The sequence below is a fragment of the Vigna umbellata genome, chromosome 5, assembly GCF_029865625.1.
Source record: "Vigna umbellata cultivar VRB3 chromosome 5, Vumbellata_1.0, whole genome shotgun sequence".
Taxonomy (NCBI): domain Eukaryota; kingdom Viridiplantae; phylum Streptophyta; class Magnoliopsida; order Fabales; family Fabaceae; genus Vigna; species Vigna umbellata.
The window spans coordinates 57,038,307-57,060,951 of record NC_142169.1 but is presented as its reverse complement, the minus strand read 5'-3'; the positions used below and the strand labels follow the sequence as shown (position 1 = coordinate 57,060,951).

General features: G+C 33.8%; 3 protein-coding genes across 8 annotated transcripts; all 3 read right to left on the bottom strand.

Annotated features, from left to right (window-relative positions):
* Positions 1-3,131: 3,131 nt before the first annotated feature.
* Positions 3,132-6,038, bottom strand: LOC124839162 (protein DOUBLE-STRAND BREAK FORMATION). 3 transcript variants are annotated; one of them, XM_088091723.1, is made up of 5 exons: positions 5,819-6,038; positions 5,542-5,749; positions 5,164-5,307; positions 4,683-4,827; positions 3,132-3,548 (listed from the first exon to the last, which is right to left on the bottom strand). In XM_088091723.1, exons 1-5 carry the CDS (start codon positions 5,872-5,874, stop codon positions 3,442-3,444), a joined length of 660 nt encoding a protein of 219 aa, XP_087947849.1. In that variant the 5' UTR covers positions 5,875-6,038; the 3' UTR covers positions 3,132-3,441. The 3 variants fall into 3 exon arrangements, with proteins under 3 accessions (XP_087947849.1, XP_047170856.1, XP_047170853.1); XM_047314900.2 differs by having other exon boundaries at positions 3,132-3,553; positions 5,819-6,032; XM_047314897.2 differs by having other exon boundaries at positions 3,132-3,553; positions 5,542-6,036.
* A 2,386-nt stretch (positions 6,039-8,424) lies between these two features.
* Positions 8,425-11,469, bottom strand: LOC124839164 (transcription initiation factor TFIID subunit 15b). Of its 4 annotated transcripts, none has more exons than XR_007028910.2 (7): positions 10,986-11,469; positions 10,771-10,900; positions 9,868-10,636; positions 9,435-9,585; positions 9,186-9,267; positions 8,754-8,958; positions 8,425-8,635 (listed from the first exon to the last, which is right to left on the bottom strand). XR_007028910.2 is itself a non-coding variant. In XM_047314901.2 (6 exons), exons 1-6 carry the CDS (start codon positions 11,452-11,454, stop codon positions 8,847-8,849), a joined length of 1,713 nt encoding a protein of 570 aa, XP_047170857.2. In that variant the 5' UTR covers positions 11,455-11,469; the 3' UTR covers positions 8,425-8,846. The 4 variants fall into 4 exon arrangements, 2 of the variants coding, with proteins under 2 accessions (XP_047170857.2, XP_047170858.2); XR_015786634.1 differs by having other exon boundaries at positions 8,425-8,578; XM_047314901.2 differs by having other exon boundaries at positions 8,425-8,958.
* Positions 11,470-12,288: 819 nt separating this feature from the next.
* On the bottom strand, positions 12,289-16,559 carry LOC124839175 (O-Glycosyl hydrolases family 17 protein). The gene is made up of 2 exons (XM_047314917.2): positions 16,039-16,559; positions 12,289-13,541 (listed from the first exon to the last, which is right to left on the bottom strand). The coding sequence occupies exons 1-2, from the start codon at positions 16,383-16,385 to the stop codon at positions 12,434-12,436; spliced, it is 1,455 nt and encodes a 484-aa protein (XP_047170873.1). The 5' UTR covers positions 16,386-16,559; the 3' UTR covers positions 12,289-12,433.
* Positions 16,560-22,645: the final 6,086 nt, after the last annotated feature.

The following is a 22,645-nucleotide window of genomic DNA, read 5'->3' as shown; positions in this document are numbered from 1 at the left end:
AATAGATTAAAAAGTTAAGGTAAAAGTTAAAGTATTTAATGAAAGGAAATAAATAAAATAAGAGAAACAAAAAAACAGTAAAAGTATATTAAGAAAAACAGTATAATGAAACTATATTTTAAAAATTATTATTTTTTCGTTAAACCACCTAAATTAATCTCATCATCCCTCACTATCAAATACACAGTAAGTTATTCTTAATGTTTTAAGTGGTGCTAGCTGAATTACTTGTCACCCAAAATTGACTCGTACGCATCAATTTAAAAGATTAAACATACAAAACTAGATAGAAATAAATATGCTTATATTTTACTTTATTTTTAATATAAACGAACTTTGTTTTTTTTTCTTCAAATTTGATGATATTAATTCCCTTTCTCCACCAGCTAGTAAGTCAAGATTTGTGTTTGATTCCGAAGACAATAAAATCAATGGAGAAAGCATAATCTTACCAAATTTTCTTGAAAATGATGATATTTTCTAACCTTATGTGCACAATTGGTGAGTTTTGTCCAAATCTGAACTTTAGGTTCCACAGAATGTGGAGAATAAAAGAAAAAGAAGTAAAGCAAAATTTTCTTTGAAATAATTAATATATAATATCAAGAAAGTGAAAAATAAAATGATAATGAAATTCAAAATATTATCAAGTAAAAATGTTTAGAGTTTTAAATTTAGGGTTTATTAAGTAATATTGATTTCAAATATGAAGCAGTATAGAAAATGTTGAACAGTCTTTCATCCAGGTCTTACAAATCAGACCAGGTTTAGGCAGCAGCTAAGAAATGGAAGCCTAGGGTTTGACTAATGAAGCAAGACAGGAAATTTGATAGCTATTGAGTGATAAGTGACAAACTGGCTTGAAATTGAATTCACCTGCAGGAGTTGATGGAGTTGGGTTCCCAATGTCATCATCGTAAAATTTCAACTTGTTTGTTTCATATGACCAAACTCTGCACATTAATATTAATAATTACGAAGCACATGATCATGATCTGTTACCTGCAGGGCAACCTCAATTCCAATAATTATCAACTTAGACACCCTATTTTGAATAGATTAGATGATAAGAAAAATTAGAGATAGTGCTAAAATATGAAATTATAAAATTCAGATGGAAATTTGGACGGCCATAAGGTTTAAAATATCCGAGGGCCTTCGTATAAAGTTTCACCATAAAACTAGTGGCATAATTATATATATATTATTTTAAATGTTTAAATGGAACACGACTCAATTTAATTATATCTAAATTAAGTATTAAACTTTGATTCTAAACCACAAACTTAATTCAATTTATCTATTATGTTATACATTTTGAAAATTTAATTGTTATGTTTGAATTTCATAAGAAATTAAAACAGTTCAAACTTAACCTAAACATATGAAGAACTCCTAGTGCGTGGACAGGGGGCAGAGTATTAAAAGTTTGAAAATTCCAGTCAATTCTTTTGTTCGATTTTAATTAGACCTGCAAGGCACGTGAAAAATGGTATGGAATAATGTCGGATACAAATTGATTTCATCCATACCTTTTTATACGTTTACAATTTTCTGAATCAGACAAACATATAATTTTTTTTTTGCATATGGTAGTAAATCAAGCTAATTAAACAATTAGATATTGGTGTATGATATTATATAGGATGGTAAAGTATAGATTATTTATTTATTTTATATGAATAATTTTATGAATACTTCTGTATAAACTCTTTCAGTACTTATATATTTACATTAGAGCGGTACAATCCATTATAAAATGACGTTCGATCAGTCTTAACTACTTGACATCTAACATTTATCATACTAAAATCTATTGGTGTAAATGATTTGATACTTGGATTTGTTAATTAAATTCTTTAGTTATATCTCTAGCCTAAAATGAAATTATAATTGACATATTACTTTACTCTAAAACAAACCAATTCAATAAAAAATAAATAGACAAATACTGAAGAAACTAAATTGAATCCTGATCAGAGCTGACACAGACACAATGATCCAGCAGTTTTAGAAATACTTTATTTTTAATTGATCTTGATATCATAAGTTTATTTTTATTTGAACTTTATGTTATTCAATTAAGCGGACTATTAACTATTTACATAAATATTTTAACATAAATAATTAAAAAGTGATATGATAACTACTTATTTTCCATTATATGAAAATAAGTTTTTTTAATAAATATATTAATCTTTTTTCTTCAGTACCTAAAGTTTTTATAATTTTGGCTTTATCACATTTCCATCCATCACTGGTTCTCTCATACATCCTTTTACTTATCAACATCATTAAATAATAACGCGATATTAAGTCTAATAATATTTTATTATGTTGAATGATAATTCATTTTCTGACAATTTTAATATTCCAAAATTATTGGTAAAAATATTTACTTAATTTCTAATCGATATAACCCGAAACGTCTACATGCATATATATATATAAATACATGGAACTGAAACATCATACAAAAACATAGTCATAAACAGAATTAGACAAGAGAACTTAACTCTACATTCAACTGAAACACTAAATATAGAAACCTTTATCACTTAAATATAAATCAAAATGTATGTTTTTTATTCAGGATTTTTTACTCACATTTACACGCTAATAATGTTTCATGTGATATTTGTAATAAGTTATTTTATTTGAAAAAAAGAGCTACATGTAAGATAAATTTTATATATTAGAAGTATTTTCAAGTTTATTTAATAGTTTTCTATGAAATAGACTTTTAAATGTTTTTTTAACAGTATTAAACTTGATATTGTATAAATCAAGTCTTAAAACCTTTGGTTTATAATCCAAGCTAGGCTCCTATAGTATAAAAACTAGCCTATGCCGAACCCTTTCCCACCATTGCTCGATTATTTCTACGCCTGGTTTAACGTCATAATTTCTAGTATGGTCATCCGTCGAACATTGTTGCAGCTTTTATAGATGGATACATGCTAATTGCAGTATAGAGAGTCCACGTAGATATTACCAGACAAACAGACGTTACTATACTTGTCAGAGTGGGGAGAGAGTACGAAACAAATTACAATATCGATCACAAACCTTTGAAGAGGAGTTCGAAATCTGCAACACTGCTTCAACTGATAACAAAAAAAATGTTTTTTTGTTTAAAGAAACTTAGATATCCAATTAAAAGGGTCCATAAATGATAATATATTTATATAGTAGTACTACCACCTTATTATATGGTTAAACAACTTGCTTTTTCAACCCGTAAAAACTAAAATCACCAGAAACTAACCAAGATTTAACAAACAGATGGAAGGAATGAAATTGAAAAAACTTTATGTGCTTAGGCGTTGAATAAGTTCACTGAAAAGACGTCAGTCAAATTGATCATTTGACCTCAAATTCGGATGCTCGCTGACCAGTAGGAGACTTTGGTGTTCATGTAACTTCCGTATATTCTGTCTCTTAATTCCATTTCTGAAAGAAGTGCTTGCTAGACATCGTTTTTGTTTGTTGGGTAAGTCCGACTTCTGCTCTGTTGTTTTCCTTTTTAGGTACTCTGCTGTCTGAACCTGAACTAATATCACGAAGCAGCACTAACAGTGAATAAATGACTACCCATGAAGCAAAAATCCATTCGGAAAAGCATATGAAAATCCACTTTACATATCAATGTCCATGGCAATAACATATACAGTATCCTATATACCCATATAAAGAAGTGCATGACATGACATTATAAATAAGGCTCGTCTTCGGTCTTCACAAGCACAAATAAATAAGAATAGGAATAAAACACCATTTTGCAGTTACGAATAGAATACAAATTGAGCCGGTTAAATGACAAAACAGGTAAAGCCCTTCCTTTATAACTCTAAGAAAAAAAGGAATAAATTTTTCTTAGTACTAATTACTTTAGACTTATAAGAAAAACATCTAAAAAAAAAACTTCGAAGAACTTAGAAAATAAATTTTAAATAAAATGATGATATATTCTAATAAAAATTGTTTTATTAATAAATAAAAAGATTTGTTTTTGTTGTAAATCTTTCAAACTCTCCCAACAAAAAAGCAAGTAACATCAGATTAACCAAATACGAAAAGTCTAGAAACTTGAACCAAAATACATTCTTCAGCCTATTTACAGTATTAGAAATAAATGATAGAAAACATGAGAGAAATTTGGGAACAAGAGATATCCTATGCTCTTGGGACGGTAAGATGTCAAATCATCAATAGTGTACACGAGGTAACCAAAGTGCAAACTCCTATCACAAAGCAAATCTCGGGATAAAAGATACGAAAATGACACTTGAACAACCATTTTTGACAACATTTAGATACGTGCACACGTGTCTAAATTTGAGTGGTCCATTTTCATTTAATTTTTCCAACTGGACCACTCAAATTTAGACACGTGTGCGCGTATCTAAATGTTGTCAAAAATGGTTGTTCAAGTATCATTTTCCTAAAAGATAACTTAGAAAACCTGGGCATTTTACCAAACACGACAGAAGAGAACCAAATATGCTGCACAATTCTAGAGAATTTTGGCTACTTATTGCAACCAAAATCTTTAGTTCAAATAATTAAAAACTGTGCCAAAGAGGAGAAGCTGAAAATAAGGGATGGACATATGTTTAAAAGAACATTAATAATCATAAGAACGCTCAATGAAATCAATTAATGGATGAGTGAGGAGATACCAGATCGTGAAGAAACCGAAGTCATTGCACAATTCCTGAGTCTTGTAATCTCACTGATAATACTCTTCAAGTTTTTAGAAACCATGTCTCCTCCAGGCTTATGATCATCGTTATTCTCAAGGCACGACAAAGCATTTTCACATGCCTAATCGCCAAGCAGACATTAAGCACACCGACAAAACTAAATTCTCTGAACGCTATGTTCAGAAAAACTTTGCCACATGTACTTCTACAAACTTATAATTGATTAAAGAAAAAATTATCCAAATAGATTCTAAATCTGTTTAAGCATCTTCATGAAATCCTAATTACTTACACAACAAACCCTTAGCCATGGTTCAACAATACAAATGTATAAGTACAATTTTATATCATGCAATCAAAACTCTACTATTTTTTGTTTTTAAGAAAGCATTAGCCATGTCTCATGTCGAAGATTCTAATATACACTTAAAATATCACTAATAAGTATCACTCGTACCTTCTCTGCAACGGCGTGGAAACCGTTGCGCACCGCGTCCTCCACAAATCTTAACCATTCCTCAGGCAAAACTTGCAGCCACCGACAACTAGCGGACTTGAGTTCCCGCATTACTAAAGCCTCGTATCTCAATGCCAAACAACTCTTGGATAAATGAAATCGAAAACGCACGAGAGAGAGAGAAAAAAAAAAAAAAACTTAGCTCGAGTAGTTTCATGGCAACTAAGTAAATCGGCACGTCTTTCGAAAGTATTAATTGTTGTTGTTTGATGTTTTTGAGATTTAATAGAAAACTACAGAAGATAAAATTCACGGGAATGGAACGAGACAGCGTTTTTTTTAATAGAACATTATGAAACTGAGAAGCGGTAAGAGAACCTGTTGATCTCCGACGAGAGCGAAAGCGCGGACGAAGAATTCGAGAACGAGAAGCTTCTCGTGGACGGTTTTAGAGGCAATGGAGCGAATAACGGAGAGAGATTCAGATCTGAGGAAGTCCGTCAAGCTGGAGCGAACTTCGATGAATGATTTCACGTCCTTGGAGACTAAAAGCGATTCGAGAAATCTGATGGTTTCATCGCTGAAACTGCCAAAAATTAAATGAAATGTTAGATGACTGGACAGATACACAGACAGAGAGCAAGAGAAAGAGAACCTTCTGCCATGGATTAGAGAGCGAAGAAAGGAGAGCTGCTCGTCAGAATGTGACATTGCGCGGGAGGTAGGGATATTTGGCGGTCAAGGCAACGTCTTTCGAACTGGATTCAACTTTGAAATTTTAAAACGGTATAGGTTTGAGTATAAAAAAATGGAGTGTGACTAACACACCTTTTTACCATTAAAATTTATTCAAAAATAAAATTCAGAGTATAATTTATTCAATAAAGACTGAAATTCATACAATTTATTCTAGAGAACATTTGTTAGGAAAATGACACTTGAACAACCATTTTTGACAACATTTAGACACGCGCACACGTATCAAAATCTGAATGGTCCAGTTGGAAAAATTAAATGAAAATGGACCACTCAGATTTTGACACGTGTGCGCGTGTTTAAATGTTGTCAAAAATGGTTGTTCAAGTATCATTTTCCCATTTGTTATTGTATTTGTGTAGCTAGCTCCTTTAAAGTTATTGACCTGATGTAGGACGCAATGATAACGATAAGTTGGTCTCTTGCTCCAATTTAAGATTTTAATTTTTAAAGTACATTTTTCACTAATTTAGACTAAAACCATGGGTCATGGTTACGGAAGTTTGTAAAATTTAATAGGTTTATAACATATACATCGCGACGGGGATCGGAGGAGATTATGATAAATCATTCAATACATATAAGATGAATTTGATCATTTATTTGTTTAAAGGTTAAGAATGTGAAATATTGATGATTGTTGAAACCTATCTAGGAATTGTGTGTCCCTATTTGTAAAATCGTAATACTAATACTATGCCTTGGGTTGGGGTAACATTAAGATCGTGCATCCCTTCATGCGAATTTATTCTAAATAATTCCTTTTGTAAGCTCCTTTTCTCTACTTATTCTGGCATCCTTCACTACTTTCATTTAGAATTTAAAATAAGTTACTTTGCTCCCGTATTCAGAGGTTAGTTTTTCAACACAAACGAATTCAGATCTATTTGGGACAACAAAATAAAGTTGATTATCGAACTATCGCGTTTAATTTCGACACAACAGTTTCGGAGTGGATTTTGCTAATTCAACTTATAACGTTTCTAAACAAAATTGACTTCTATAGTAGACATTCTAGCACTGTTTTGTTCGGTAAACCATGCCAGCACTTCACAATTTCTGGTGAATTATTATCTCAGAAAATAACAATTTATCTAAATTATATATCCACCCCATATTATTCAAAACATTAAAATTATGCACCATTAACAAAAATGGGACTTCACCACTTGCATCGTTTATCTGACAACAGCACAAAAGTCTTACTACGGAACCGGCCTTAACATATCCATAACCAAGTGCTGTCATACGAATGCATTCATTTAAAAACCGATCCTCCCGCAAATGCAGTACGCAAATGACTATATTTTAGTTAAAATAAAAACATGCCGTCCGATTCCAGGTTTTTGATAAAGACCGTTATCGACCAAATTATCTGAAAAATATTACAACGCCGATGATCACTTCAAAAACAGAGAACCCAAAATTCGGAATAACAGTCAGAAAGGAAGGGGTATTCTAATAACTGGGGAAACAAAAGTTCACAACCGACAAATCAAACAGGCCACAATCTACACTGGGGGTCAAAGTACATTTGAATTATATAGCATCCGTTGATAAGGAACTAAATGAACAAGCACGGTTTAGAAGCAACGACACTTGTCACCCACACAGGCCCAGGGAAGAAAGTTCTGCTCGCAAGTACCAAATATGCAAATGCCACCGAATATAGATGTGTGTACATTAAAACTGTACTAATTTTATCAGGTAAAAGTAGAAACAAACTTGAATTGCGGAGAATAAGTGGCAGAGGAATGCAACTGTGAAGTGCGCGGACTCCAATAGTTAGCTTGCCAAAAGCAACACATGCCGTATAATGAAGTCCAAAAGATACTTGACTTCCCTATTGGCTATTCGGTAAATTACAGTTACAAACAGACAAAACCAGTGCAAAAGCAAAAAATATAAAATAAGAATGCAAACCATAAGATAGCTAAACAGGATTCAAGACTAAACACGAATGGCTTCTGCATTATTTACATCAGACAAAGTATATGCAAGAGTCCATTTTCACATCTATATGCTATTAATACAAGCTCATGATCTACTTAATCATATAAGAATATATGGAACTATTTCACCTAATTAATCTCCAAAAAATATTTAAAAAACCTAGATTGAAAAACTTGATCGGCTGTATCCATAGAAAATGCAACAGCTTTGCAACTCTACACATTGAAAAATTTCATCAAAAGTGTGGTTTTTCAGATGTTAAATATTAGCTTCAAAGGCTTGGCTTTACCTTGAGTTGCTTGGATGTCAATTAAAACAGTTAAATAAAAACTCCTGAAAAGTTGCATGTAAACAACGAAAAATACAAGACTTCATAAAGCCTCAAAAGATCAAACAGACTACGATAGAATAACTCATGATAGATTTGATTACAAAAGGCTTCAATTTAAAGTAAAATGTCAGCACAATTTAATTCATTCCTTACAAACAACCATTTTTACTTGAAACTTGAAACATTGTAAATTAAGATTTATTGATTTATGGAACAATGACTAACATAAAAACATTCTATTAATTAATGCCAACACCCGCTTGTACCACAGATGCCACATGGGATGAGCCAGAACTGCAAGCATTTATCCACATTATGACACAAGGAATTTCCAAGCAAGTATTAGGCACATTTTTACGTGAAAGCTGCACTCACCTGAAATATTCAACACCTACCTTAGCAGCAAGCAATTGGGAGACTATCCACTTGCCTCTATAAAAACATTCACATGATTAAATTAATCCCTGGCTAAATTCAAAACCCACCATCTAGACAATTGAAACAAAAAAGGAGCGGAAGAGGTATTGCTCAAAGTAAGTGAACAACCTACCTCTTTGCTTCCAGTTCAAGAAACCAGCCAACTGAAATAATTAAACCCTCAGCCCACAATTCATAGTACATAAAACGTTCAATGTCCAAGCTCCTAGTACGGACGAGAACGATTTCCATAATGATCACGCCTATCAGGCCCAGAGCCACCTCCATCTCTATAGTTGTCTCGGCGTCTATCTCCACCATAGCCACCCCTATTGCCCCTATAGAACAACAATTAATTACAGAATATTCAGTTTCAGAAGAAAAATAAATTTTTGAAAAAAGAAACAAACACAGTGATCAGTTGTGTAATAAAATATAAATAGCACATAATTGCTAAATTTACAGAACAGTTCCCAAAATAATTTATCAACAAAACAATTTACATAGCAAATAATTGACAAATACTCTTATAGAAGTCCAAAATAGTTCAGTCTGTAATGCATACCCTTGGTTATAAGCAGGTGCAGCTCTTGGAGCAGATTTTTCTGCCATTGCAACACTGATTTTGTAACCCCTCAAATCATAATCTGAAATGAAATATTCATTATTAGTGTATGTTTACACGTGAAACACCGTGTGCGTGTGTGTTCATAAATATATATATATATATATATATATATATATATATATATATATATATATATATATAACCTAGACGTAAAGATAGAAATGATGAAATTGTTCAATTAAGTACTATTGTAAAAACCGCCAGCTGAATGTGCTGCAGAAGGGTCTTCATAAGCAAGACAAGCATCTCCCTTGTTATTTCCATTCTCATCTGTGTAAATCTTAATGTTCCAAGGCCACTGATCTTTGTAGCCCCTCTTCTGCTTTATCCTTCCAACCTATATAGTTAAAACATGCGACAAAATTACTGACACATTAAGCCTCTTTCAAGGAATAGTCAGGAAAAATAATCTTATTCACAAGATAGGAAATATTTCTTGTATAAAACATTATTGCTAATATAACTCAACAATATGCTTACGCATCAAAAAGACACGAGTCTACACTGAAAGTAGCATTCCATTTAATTATATATAAGATTCATCAACCAAAACTCGCAATATGACTCATTAAAGCTAAAGCTTGTGAAAAACTCTAAAGTAAAAAGATCATAATATTACTTGTCCAATGCCTCCAAAAAGTTCCCTCAATTCTTCAATTGACACATCTGGTGGAAGGTTTGAGATGTATATTCTAGAGTTGTCGCAGCTGTCATCACAATTCTCATCACACTGCTTTACTGCAGCTGGGGGCTCGGCAGGAGACCCACTAAATCCACCTCGATTACCAGCACCATGACTATTGTCATACCCAGACGGAGGCCCAGATCTACCACCACTCCGCCCATTCCCTTGATTATCTCCCCCATAACCACCGGCATTACCCCCATATGATGGAGGATAGGAATTAGGTCCGCCAGTATAACTCGAAGGTGGAGGAACTGCATCAGTTCCATAACTTGCATTCCCACCATAAGAATTGTAAGAGGGTGGGAAGCTTCCACCAGCACCACCATAAGATTGGGCATTAGGAGCGGGAACTTGACCGTAGCTACCATCTTCTCTACCTTGATTACCTCTATACGAACCACCTCTACCATCATTACTACCACCCCTTCCACTATTATAGTCATTACCCCTTCCACCATCATAGTTACCAGATCGACCCCCTCCACTGTTATAGTCATTACCTCTCCCTCCATCATAATTCCCCGATCTTCCCCCTCGAGTGTTACCATATCCCCCACCGCCACCTCCGCCTCTACTAAAGCCACCCCCACCGCCACCACTTCCGCCACTTCCACCTCGTTCATTGGAACTATTCGGATTAGGACAAGGAGCACCGCATTTGTTACATTCAACCCTTCTCGCAAAGTTCAAATTCCCACAACTACACATAATAGCAATTCCGAATCAAATGACCAAACAAAGAAATCAAAAGCAGTCAATTCTCACAGTTTTATATCTAATTTAAAAAGAGAATCGGTTTCAAGAGCAAAATTTAAACAGTAAGAAACCAAATACCTTTGGTTAGGGCAACGCCAGTCTCCATCTCTGCCGCTGCCGCCACGGCCGCCTCCGCCGCGACCGCCGCCACGACCCCCGCGATCACCGCCTTGATATCCACCACCGCCACCGCCACCGCCACCTCCACCTGCAGAATTTCGCATCACATATGAACACGATAGGGCAAAAATAAATTCACAGTTAGAACGATATAAAAAGCAGCAAAAGTGAACCTCGACCGCCATATCCACCACCGAACCCTCCACCTCCCCGGCCACCTTGACCACCGCCTCTTCCTCCATAGCCTCCGCCATCGTTTCCACCGTAGCCGCTCCTTCCTCCATAACCCCCGCCATCGTTACCACCGTATCCGCCGTCGTTTCCGCTGCTTTTCGCTCCGTAACCTCCACCGCCTTCCGTACCACCATATCCTCCACTGGCACCGCCCCCTCCATAGGTTCCGCCTCCATAACTGCCACCACCGGAACCGTATCCGCCGCTGGCTCCATATGACGGTGGCGCAGAGCCGCCGCCGTCTTGACCGTATGCTCCAGACATGATCCGATCTAGGGTTCGTTGGGACCGCGAAAGACGAAAAATCAGTGAGATTTTTGGCAACGAGTTTGTGAAGTGATGTAAAGAAAGCACTGTGAAATCAAATGGGCCAAGCACTGAAGGCCTTAAACCTCTTTCACAAGGCATCGGCCCACGTTATCTTAACAATTATTTACAAGACCATTTAGGAAAATAAAGTATTTTAAATTATTTTTTTCTTTTTGCAAAACTAATAATCAGTATACATATTTTTTAAAATTATCCTTTGTATTTTTAAGATTATGACAATCGTTAAATAAAGTATTGTATAGTAAAAATAAATGAGTAATTAATTAGAAAGATAAAAATACGTTAGGAAAGTACATTATATATTTTTGGAACTTAAAATACTAATTATATTCGTTAATATGAGAATTAAACCTAACAAGGAGTGGAGAGAATTTTCCAAAAGCCAACGTGTTTGCTTTCATGTTAGATTTTCATAAATCACGTTAAAATATTGTTTATTTAAATATTTTTTCACATAAAAGAAGTTATTCTAGATCTATTACGATTTTTTATTTGAAATATCAATCTCACAAAATTCCAATATCAGCTGCCTTTAAAATAAAAACAACCATACACGAATAACACCATTTTAAAATCAATTCAATTTAAAGTCAACATTAAGTCATCCCTTCCTAGTCAAGCTTCTTATTAATTCTATCTTGTAACATAAGATCAAACACTTCCCCAGATTATGTGTTGTTAGATTTTCTTATTAATGGGAAGAATTGAATCAACAACATCTCCCACCTTTATGCATAGTGATCATGGACACCTTGTCCCTGCTGCTTCCAAGTTTTGTATGCGTTAGAACATAATTGCATATGCATTGTAAATCATGAAGATTTGTGATAATTCTTTCACTCACTTTCTGGACACGGTAATCTCATATCAGCTACATGAAATTGATTAATCAGAAGAAATGTATGCAATGAGTAAAAGAGAAAAGTGGCATCCTTCAGATTTGACCTGCATGTGTAAATTAAAGAAAATGTGCTAACCATTTTCGATTCAACAATATACATCTGCAACAAAATTACAGCAGGCAGGGATGCAAAAATGATCCTCTTTTTTACCCATGTCAAACAACAAAAGCTGCAGCCAAGAGGGTTGTAAGAAGCAAAATCAACCACTGGAAATTACACAGCCTGTGAAATTCTGCATGAGAGATGCGAATCTCAATAGGAAACCTGCAATGATCCATGGATGGATCAACAGTTGTGATCAAACCTAGACCTGCAAAGTCACAGCTTTCAGCTCTCTGATCATGCTGCTGATAGTAACTATTAAAAGCATATGATATGTTACTAGGCCAACTGATATTGAAGCAAGATCCACCAGGAGACAGTGCAGTGCAATCAGCATTTGCACAAGCCTCTAAAGCACTGGCAGTTGCATTTGACAGGTCTTTATTATTGTTCACAACACACCACTTGGAAGAGAGATACTCAACATTTTGAGCATTCACTAGGCTGCTTGAACCTTGGCCAAGATCCACATGGTACTTTGCTTGGCCATCGAAAGTGAACAAACCCCAATGCCTTTCAAAGTTTCCAGAAGCAATGCTCCTTTGATCTTCATCAAGAAGGCTCAAAATGTATGTTTCAAGAGGGGGCTTATGTGGCCTAAGTGGGGTGCCCAAGTTACTACGAAGGTGGTTTATGAGCCGTTTAATGAACGTTTCAGCAAGGTTTGAGCTTGCATTGGCAGCCCCATCGGTTGGCCAGCCAATCTTTGCCACAACAATGTCCATATTAGGATATCCTGCTGATGATAATGCAGTAACCACTGTATCATAGCTCAAATCAAAGCTGTTTTTGTATGTTTTATGGCTAAAATTATGAGGGCGTGCAGTTTCTCTGAAGAGGGAAAAATCCAGTGAAATGTTTTTGGTTTCAAGGTGGGTTATGAACGGAGAAATGGTCACAAAGAAAGGTGATCCTAGTTTACCAAGAAACATGAGGAGCTCAGTCATGGTTTTGTTGACATCAGGCCTGAAATGCACTTCTGAGGACGTGTTAAATCCTGTCTCAAAACTGTCAAAGCTGCAGGGAACTACAACTTTCACTTTGCTGTCCAATTTTGCTTTCTTTAGAGCTGCTTGAATGTTCATAGCAGCTCCAATTAAGAAGGGATGAAATTGTTCACCGTAGCTTTTATGAAAAGGCTCATCACCAACTGCAACATATCTGCAAAAGTCATATTTAGAGCCATACGAAGAGGGAACCACATGCATAACTCATTTTATTTGAACTTTGAGTTGCAATTCAAAAAAATAGGTCCAACATTGCAGCTTAGTGGCCCTACCTACCTTCCTGCTAAAGCATACCTCCTAGATGAATTTCTTTAGTAGCTAGTTCCCATTTCTGTTAGCTGATTAAATCCTAACCAAGATAACATGAGACAAGATTGTTATTCCATCTTCCCCAAAAGTGAATTTCATAAAATACATTGTTCCCTAGAACAAGAATGGGGCTTTTTTTAACTGCATCGGTTCTGTTATCAAGTGGTGAGCATTCTATTATGTGATTATATTTTACCTTCTAAAACATTCCACTAATATTACTGTGACCAATGGAAGGGAGAATATGTTTCTTCTACAACTACAGGGCAAGAGCCGTATATAATAGAAGGTGATCTTGAATTGCCTTCTCAGAAACAAAGCAGAGCCTAAAAGCTTGAAGAACAATTGGAAATCAAAACCCATTACAACAAGTGTTACAAAAAACCATGGAGGACAATTGGATTCAGTTCAACTTCTGTGAGGGAACTTAAGAAAAAGTTGAGATAAATGAGTTAATTTAACTTCCATATAAGAACTATTTTCATTTTGTTTACTCTTCAATAGGTACTTATTAAAATTTTATTCAAATTAATGTATTTGTACATTATTAAGGCATAGTAGGAACTAGATATCTACAGCATTAGCATTCTCAGGGATGCAGCACCGTTATACAGGCAAGTTTGTAAACTAGCTTTTCATTCTCCTTGCATGCAATACTGAGAAAACAGTAATGTTTTTCAAAAAAAACAAACCCTTGCACTGTGTTGTTAAATGAGAAATGACGCAAAAAATGAAGAGAAAGAGCATTATTTGGTAGAAAAGAAATGAAACGAAAAAATAATTTGGAAAACATGTGGACCCCACACAAAATAAATTACTCTCTCGGATGCACGGAAATGAGACAAAATTATGATTGTGCATTTATTATACCATCTTACTTTCATATGCTACTTGTGCAACTGGCAAAATGACTATTCCAACATTCAATCCAGTGATGTCCTTGCGTGAAAACTGATTGTGTTTATTGGCATAATTGATTAGCATAATGGACTATGCCTACAACCATAAGCATAATCTGTTGTGTTATCAAACATGACAGATTATATTTGCAAGCATAATCAACTATGTGCAAGCGTTATGTTAGAAGTACGATCTGTGTTAATTTTTAAAAAGAAAAAAAATATTACTATTGTTTTGAAAAAAATAGGCATTGTTGGAAGAGTAACAAGGTATTTTTATTCAAAACATATTTCTCTTTTTTTCTTTTCTCTCAAACCAACAATCATACAATTTTGTTTGCACTTTATTTCTCTTAATTCAAACATACTCCATTTCTTACCTATTTCCCTTTTTTTTTTCTTTTTTACCCACCTACTTCTCTCCCTCTACCAAACAAGCGCTATTGTCAAAATCCCACACTCAGGGAGTATCTTCTGAGGTTAAAATAACATGCAATTTTTTTGTGCACAACACTAACTGCTGCACTGTCTTCTGCATAAACAAAGCAGTGCAACATATCATAGTTATTCACCTGTTATTATTTGCTTGAATGGACTACCTACCAAGACAACTTTGACAATTTGCTTCTAGGATCCGAGTATACTTGAAGTGGAAATATATCAGGAAGTGAAGGTCAAATATATAGTGAACCAAAAAATTGGCATTAACAAAAGCAGTAAATTCAAGAAAATTGGTATTATCCTGGTTTCCTCCTGGTATACAGTCCCAATGGTCCAAGTACAGATTCTTGCATTCTCTAGTTACTTATTTCCATTTCCTCTATGCTATGAGCTTATAACAATCCTCGTATGTTTATAAATAAAAACATGCAGCATGACACCTGTGGAATCGTTCTATAATATAAAAACCTATCTTATCCAGACACTGATGTTATTTCACTCTTCAGAATGTCTCATCAATGGTGATAGGACACCCAGCAGATACAGAAAGATCCAAGACAGGTTCTTGGATGCTTTTATTATGAACTCAGCTGTTCTGCCAATGTGGCAGGGATACAACACAAGATGTCTCAAAACACATCTTTCAGAGGACCTTAACTCTCCCAACCCTTTTCCTCCTAAACTCCAAAAACTAACTAACAACAGCCTAAACACAGACTATTATAATAGTCTATTTTACAAGGTTACAAACTGCCTCCTTTATTTATTTCTCCTAGTATAAAATTTACCACTGAACCTATCAAATGGGCACAATAACAAACACGGAATCGAAACCTCCCCTTTAGAATGTCCATGATCATCAATCAATTAAAAAGTACAGAGCATTTAGAATTAAATTACTTAACAAAATGAAAAATATAAAACAAAAATAAGAAGAAAAACACAACAAAACACCAGTACGAAAAGGGCAACAAAAAGAACCAAAGAAATAATTTGACTCACTCAATTCGAGTTACACTGCCCCCATTAGGCATGTAGCGGGTAACGTTATCATGGACCCAACTATCCGCCGCTTTCTTGGAAGAGTTCAAGCTTCTTAGCATAGCGTTGGGAATGCCCACAGTAACAGCAATGTTGGAACCAGAAAGAGACTGAAGAACATCAGAGTTGGCATCAAAGAGCTTAACTTTATTGATGTTGTTGGACTTCAAGAGCTTCACCACCTTGACGGGTGGAAGGGGGTGAGAAGCCATGGTGCCCCAGTTCACCCCAACAGCTCCAACCACACAGCCCAAGGTGGAAGTGGTGATGAGGAAGGTGAGTAGAAGGAGGCAAGAAATGGGAGGCATTTGGGTGGGTCTGGAATAGGAGTAAAAATGCAATCTTGGTCACTGTGAGTGGCAACTTTCGTGGGGGGTTTCAACTTTCAAACTCTTGGTTTGATGTTTAGTTCAATTTTTTGGTTTAGTTTAAAAGATATTAGGGACTATAGTATCTGGGTATGAATGGTGATTGGTGAGAGTAGGTGCTGAGTGAAGTGGGGAAGGCAGCAGTTATTTATTTAAGGACACTATTATTTAATATCTACAAATTTTTATACATATTTTATATTTATTATTTATTTTTCAATTCTATCGTTTTAGAACTATAAAAGTTATTTTTTTAAAGACTAAAATACTTTTAAAAGTGATTATCAAACGTAGGAGAAAAAACATTTTTCTTTGTTTAATATGTGGTGTCAGTGGTGTGGACTAGCCTGAGACCCATGGTTATTCATTATGGTATGAAAGTACAGGACATCGGAACAGATATGCTCATGCTTTTGTTGTTGTTTTTATTAGTTTATATTACTGTTTTTTCTGATTTTGTGTCTTTATTCATCTGTATTGGGGTGTGTAAAAAGAAGGAAAAATAAAAAATCTGTGTTGGATAATAGCTGATGGTGGGCGAGGCTCATTAAGGTCCACTATACATTTAAAGGTTCAATTTAGTATATAGTTTCTATATCTGCGTAATTTTTCTAGTTACTATATTATTATTTTTTATATACTTCTATCCTTTATTCAACTTTTTTTTATATTTTAATCTTTATTTATCAGTTTCCTTTTAACTCTGTTAAAAAACTGAGAACAGAGACTGAAACGTAAAAAGGAGGGAAAACGATTATTTTATAAGAAAAGGTAAAAGAAAACAAATGGAATTATTACACTTAGATAGTTTTGTCCTTCTATTGTTAAAAGAACTTGTGAAGAAAGATCCTATTCTAATTGACGTGTAAAATTCAGTAGCTGTGAGCTTGTAATAATTTGATTATAGTTGAGAGTTATGGTTAAGACTGACCTATGATAAATCGTGACACTATAATGTTGATAGTATTTAGAGTTATCGAATGGGTTATTCAAAAAATTTATATTGGTTAATCCATTTTCTAAATGGGTGGTAACGTGTTTTTTATTTGACTTGGTGTAAATTGGGTCAGAGTTTATTTTTGATTTATTTTTAGAAATGTGAGAACAATATTGGGCCTGTTCTTTTGAGTGGATTTAAGGGAGTGGATTTAAGGGGATTTGAGAGGATTTGAAAATAAATTTTTTTGTCGTTTATTTGAGTAAATTTGGAGGTAAATGAAAGTGAATTTGGAAATAAATTTTTTTAATTTGTCACGTCAATACAATTCTATATTAATTCTCACAAATTTTATTTCCAAATTCACTCTCATTTACCTCAAAATTCACTCAAATAAACGACAAAAAAATTTATCTTCAAATCCCCTCAAATTCACTCCCTCAAATCCATTCCCTCAAATCCATTCCCTCAAATCCACTCAAAAGAACAGGGCCTAAAAGTAAAATAAAAATAATAAATTAAAGCAACATTGTTGAATTTAAATTGAAATTTTAAGTATAAGTGTGATAATCTATAAAATGGAGTATTAAAAGTGACATGTGTTTTAAAATAATGAAACCGAATATTTTAATATTCAAATAATTTAATAATGTAAATAGAATTTCATAAATACGTTTCATTTCTTAAAATACATACCATCACTCTAAATTCCTTTTCTAGATTTCCTTTTCATTCTCTCTAAATATTCTAACACCTGAGTCATCTCTTGATGACCAGAAAGTGTCTAAGAGATCACGGTGGTGATACCTACTAGTTCATTTGATCAGTTTTATAAAAAGAGTAAGTTCATTTTTACTCCTTTTCTAATCTAGGTTCTTTCTCGCATGTGAACAAAATTTCTGATCGCATGTGAAATTCTAGAGCTCTTTATTGTTCTTCTAGGATCATTGGTCGTAATAGTTGATTTGGATTAAATTATGTGGTTTGCATACCATTTTAGAGTTCCTTGTACTTGAAGCAATTGTGGTGTGTTCTTAGAACTTAGTAGTTCTCTTTAAGGTAATGAAAGCTAGTAACTTTGTGCTGATTTTATTTCTATATAATGGGTATGATTTAAGATTGGTTATAGATTTTGTTGGCTTGGTTGTAAATAGGAATATCTATTTTAGTAGAAATTGTGATTTTGCATGTTTGTAATTAGCTTTTGGATGTTTGATACTTTAATGGATGTTCTTGGACTATAATGATTTTGTTTGAATTGAGTTGGTTATGAAATTTTGTGGTTTTGAATGTTGGTGATGTTCATTTGAGTGAAATGATGAGAAGGAAGTATTAAGATGATTTACTGGTCGAGTTTGGTTTAAAATAGGGGGTTTAACAGGTGAATTTGAGAAATATTAGTCTAAGTGGAAAAATGATGAGTTAGGTTCTGTTGTATGGTTAATTGGAACTTGTTTGAGTTGTGAATTGATAAATTTTGTTTTAGAATGGAGTAGTAGACACTTGGTTATGTTTTGAATGATCTTTAAGTGTATTTTAGAGGTTTAGAGTAGTGAATTTTAGAAATAGTAGGTCTATGGCCTATTAGAGAAGTTAGGGTTTAAAGTTGAGTCATTTTGGACTTGTTTAGGCCCCTAAGTAGCTTAAATATGAACTAAAACTTGTAAAATTCAATTTTGGTCTCTAAGGTGAGGTTTTAGTTGTTTTAAGTTGAAATATTGTTGTGAAACACTTGAAAACTAGTTTAAGTTGGCTTATACACATTTAATTTAGGTCCATGATAGTTTAGAATCAAATCTAGGAGTGTTAAAAGTTGGTAAAAGTGTTTAGAATAGCTCACTAGAAGTGTAAGGATGCAATTTCTATAGTTTTAGTGCTGTAGAATTATGCAGTCTCGTTGAACGAGTGTATCCGCTGAGCTAGCAAAACTATATCTAGTTGAGCGAGTGTAGATGCTGAGCGAGCAAAACTCACTATTTCTGTATTCGCAAAGCTAGCCATGGTGGCTGAGTGAATGGGTTGGCACACACTTTTAGCTAAGCAAACATATTTGGCGGTTGAACGAAAATATCATAATTTTCAACTAAGTTTTTACGTACTTCTTAAGATGTGTTTAATATATGTGATTGTTTGAATGATTAATTTATAATACTTATTGTGAAGTATGAATTGATTTATAATATATATGCATTGGAAACAAGACTATCTATATGATTATGTATGATATATGATTATGAGGAGTTTGGTGTTCTTTTCTCTCATATGATTGTTAAGCATGTAAAAAGGGGTTCCATAGGAAAGACCCTTATGGATGTTTTTGTGTAATATATTGGGGTAGGAGCTTTGAAATGAGAGAATGTTTTTTTACTCCAATAGATATTCGAACTCAAGTAGAGTGGGATGATTATTGGTGAGGAGTAGCATATGGTCCTTAGCCTAGGGTCAGATTGACCATAGGTGTTTGACGGACTAACCTTGTGTGAAGATTTGGATAGTGCAAAAATAACATTTAATGTCACACGTTTAAGGTCTAACGAAAAAAAAATCCAACATAAAAAATGATCGGTGACAATTTTATAAATAAAATGTGACTATAGAAGTCGGTAAAAGTGGGGCCGACGTCAAATAAGGTATAGACGTCGACTCCCCCAGGATCAGATGTCAAATGGTCTACATATAGAACTGAAAAGTCACTATTTCATTGCCTTTAGACATTGGCTACAGCTCCCCGACGTCTAATTCGAATTAGACGTCAGCTCCCCCTTTCCCAAACATCAAAAATGTCCGAAAATATCTCATTTTAAGTGCCAATATTAATCTTTTGGAATTAGACGTCGACTCCCTCCTCCACAGACATTAAAAATATCCGAAAATATCTCATTTTAAGCGCCAATATTAATTTTTTTACGACATAGATGTCGGTCCCCCCTTACTTGACGTCTACAAAATCATATTTGAAAGGACACTTTTTCAGACATTAAGCGTGGCACATAGAAGGGGTCGACGTCTAATACACATTAAACGTCGGATCCCCTTCCTCGGACATCAATAAGTTGCGAAAATAGCCCAAAGTAGCGCCAAAATGGATTTTTTTTAGCAATTAGGTGTCGGTGGTGGAGGGGGCTAACGTCAAATGCCCTTTTAAACCCCCAAAAAACGCAGAACGCGAGCCTCACTTTCTTTTGCGTTTTCGTTTGGGTTTTCATTTCGTTCGCTTCGTCATTGCTGCTGCAAGGTATGTTTGATTGATTTTCTTCAAGTTAGTTTATTTTGCACCGATTAACTTTAGTTTCACCGATTAAATTTCATTTGCACTAATTAAATTTTTTTTACACCAATTAATTTTGGCTTATGATGTAGCTTTTTGCACGAGTTGACGGATGTCGGTGGCGGCATTGAGTGGTCATTCTCCATTGCGTGAAACTTATAGTATATATAGTTTTATGATGTGCTAGAATCGTTTTTCTGTACTTCAGGTGTGGTAATATTGTAAAAAAATTATATTTTTTTAAGAAAAAATGGACGTCGGTTTAGGGGGGACGTCATAATTGACGTCTAAGAAGGGGATCCAACGTCAAAATTGACATCTCCCAATAAAACGTCAGATCTAGATTGGACGTGGAATGTCGAAAATAACAGACCACCAAAAACATTTTTTGCAGTAGTGTATGTTGTTTCACCGCACGTGTACAAGTTCCCTCTATAGTGCGACACTAATATATGTATTTGGATGGTTAGGTCTAGTGTTAGGAGTGTGTGTGTGTTAAGTTGTGCTTGTTATTATTGACTTGATATTAGAAATGCATGTTTGTGATTTATATTAAAGTATGAATAACTCTTTAAAATTAGCTTACCCTATTTGCATCTTGTTTGTTCTTATTTGATTTTCTCCTTGGCCATAATTACTTTATTGATGTGAGTAAAGGAGAAAGTCTCGGTTGTAGGTGCTGGGAGTAAATAGGAGTAAAGGATGTTGAGGCATAGACGCTTAGTTTTACTAGCTTTTGTTTGTGTACTTTTTGATGAACCTTAAGTTCAAGGTTTGTATGTTATCATAAATAGAAACTCTTGTATATAAAAATTTGATTATAATTATATTTTGGATGACTATAACATATTTGTTTATATGTCCGTGATCGGTTAACTGGTTTTGATTATGAAATGTGAGACATTTTCTTTTACAGTATAAATGTTATAAATTGGGATCTTATAATAAATATTTTATATACAAATAAATATAGATTATAATATGTGTTTTAAAAAAATATTGCTTTAATTTTTTTTAAATATATATATTTTTATTTTAAAATCTGAAATTCTTAGTTTGCAAACAAACCAATCTTAACCTATTTAGGTTGAGTTAAATGAGTCAAGTTGAAAATGACAATATAATTGAGGTCATTATTTTTTTTTTATTAGTTTTAATCCGTTTTGAAATAATTCTTATTTAATATAGTTCTCATTGTAAGATAATAACATTACCAAATTCTTATTTTTAGATATGTTAACCTCCAATATGATTTTATCTATAAAAAATGTTCTCGTTACTAAGAAAAAAATATATACAATCTTAATTTTATTTATCTTCACGATACCCAAAGCATAATTAACATTTTCTGTACTTTAAATGTTAAATTGTGTATACAATATAATTAACAGCACTTTAAGAGAAATTAATACACAAATAAATTCATAACGAACTTCGATTTTATTCTTAGTTTTATGTATGCAAAAGTCTTAATAACAGAAACAAAATTGATGTAAGTTAGCGATCTTTATAACTCGAAAGAAACTACTTTTTAACCTTTGGTCTAAAAATTCTTGAAGCACACAAAATTGAGAAAGCAAATGCAAATACATAATTGAGATTACTAATTAACAAGTAATGAAAACATTTACACACATCTTTTAGATCTGAAGATGCAATTCTTCCCCAAATCATTCATCAATCTCTAATATCTAGTCTGATGTTTCATGACTCATAGCTTTTACGTTGGACACTGGACGTGCTGTTTTCAGAATGCACGTCCTCGTCTTTCTGAATCTCTTTCTCCAAATATTTATGCTTAAAGCTGCAGGTTCATTTTTCATTTCCTATTAGATCTTCATATTCTAATGGTTTTTCTTCTTCAGCTTTTTAATGTGCATAAGAATTTCCTGATTTCAGATTTATTGTTGCTGCATTATTTTTTTTTATCATATACCCGTGTCGTATATTTGACATAATTATCTGTTTTCTATACCTTAGATATTTCTTTATTGT

Excerpts from the sequence above, each read along its gene's own strand:
- LOC124839162 (XM_047314897.2), bottom strand. The coding sequence starts at position 5,874 with ATGTCACATTCTGACGAGCAGCTCTCCTTTCTTCGCTCTCTAATCCAT. Across the intron at positions 4,828-5,163 it reads TCCACGCCGTTGCAGAGAAG|GCATGTGAAAATGCTTTGTC; the intron begins GTACGAGTGATA and ends CTTGGCGATTAG. Across the intron at positions 3,554-4,682 it reads TTCGGTTTCTTCACGATCTG|TTCAGGTTCAGACAGCAGAG; the intron begins GTATCTCCTCAC and ends TCGTGATATTAG.
- LOC124839164 (XM_047314901.2), bottom strand. The coding sequence starts at position 11,454 with ATGCCTTGTGAAAGAGGTTTAAGGCCTTCAGTGCTTGGCCCATTTGAT. Across the intron at positions 10,901-10,985 it reads TGGTGGATATGGCGGTCGAG|GTGGAGGTGGCGGTGGCGGT; the intron begins GTTCACTTTTGC and ends GAAATTCTGCAG. Across the intron at positions 9,268-9,434 it reads AGCTGGCGGTTTTTACAATA|ATTATGATTTGAGGGGTTAC; the intron begins GTACTTAATTGA and ends ATTTCATTTCAG.
- LOC124839175 (XM_047314917.2), bottom strand. The coding sequence starts at position 16,385 with ATGCCTCCCATTTCTTGCCTCCTTCTACTCACCTTCCTCATCACCACT. Across the intron at positions 13,542-16,038 it reads GGCAGTGTAACTCGAATTGA|ATATGTTGCAGTTGGTGATG; the intron begins GTGAGTCAAATT and ends TGACTTTTGCAG.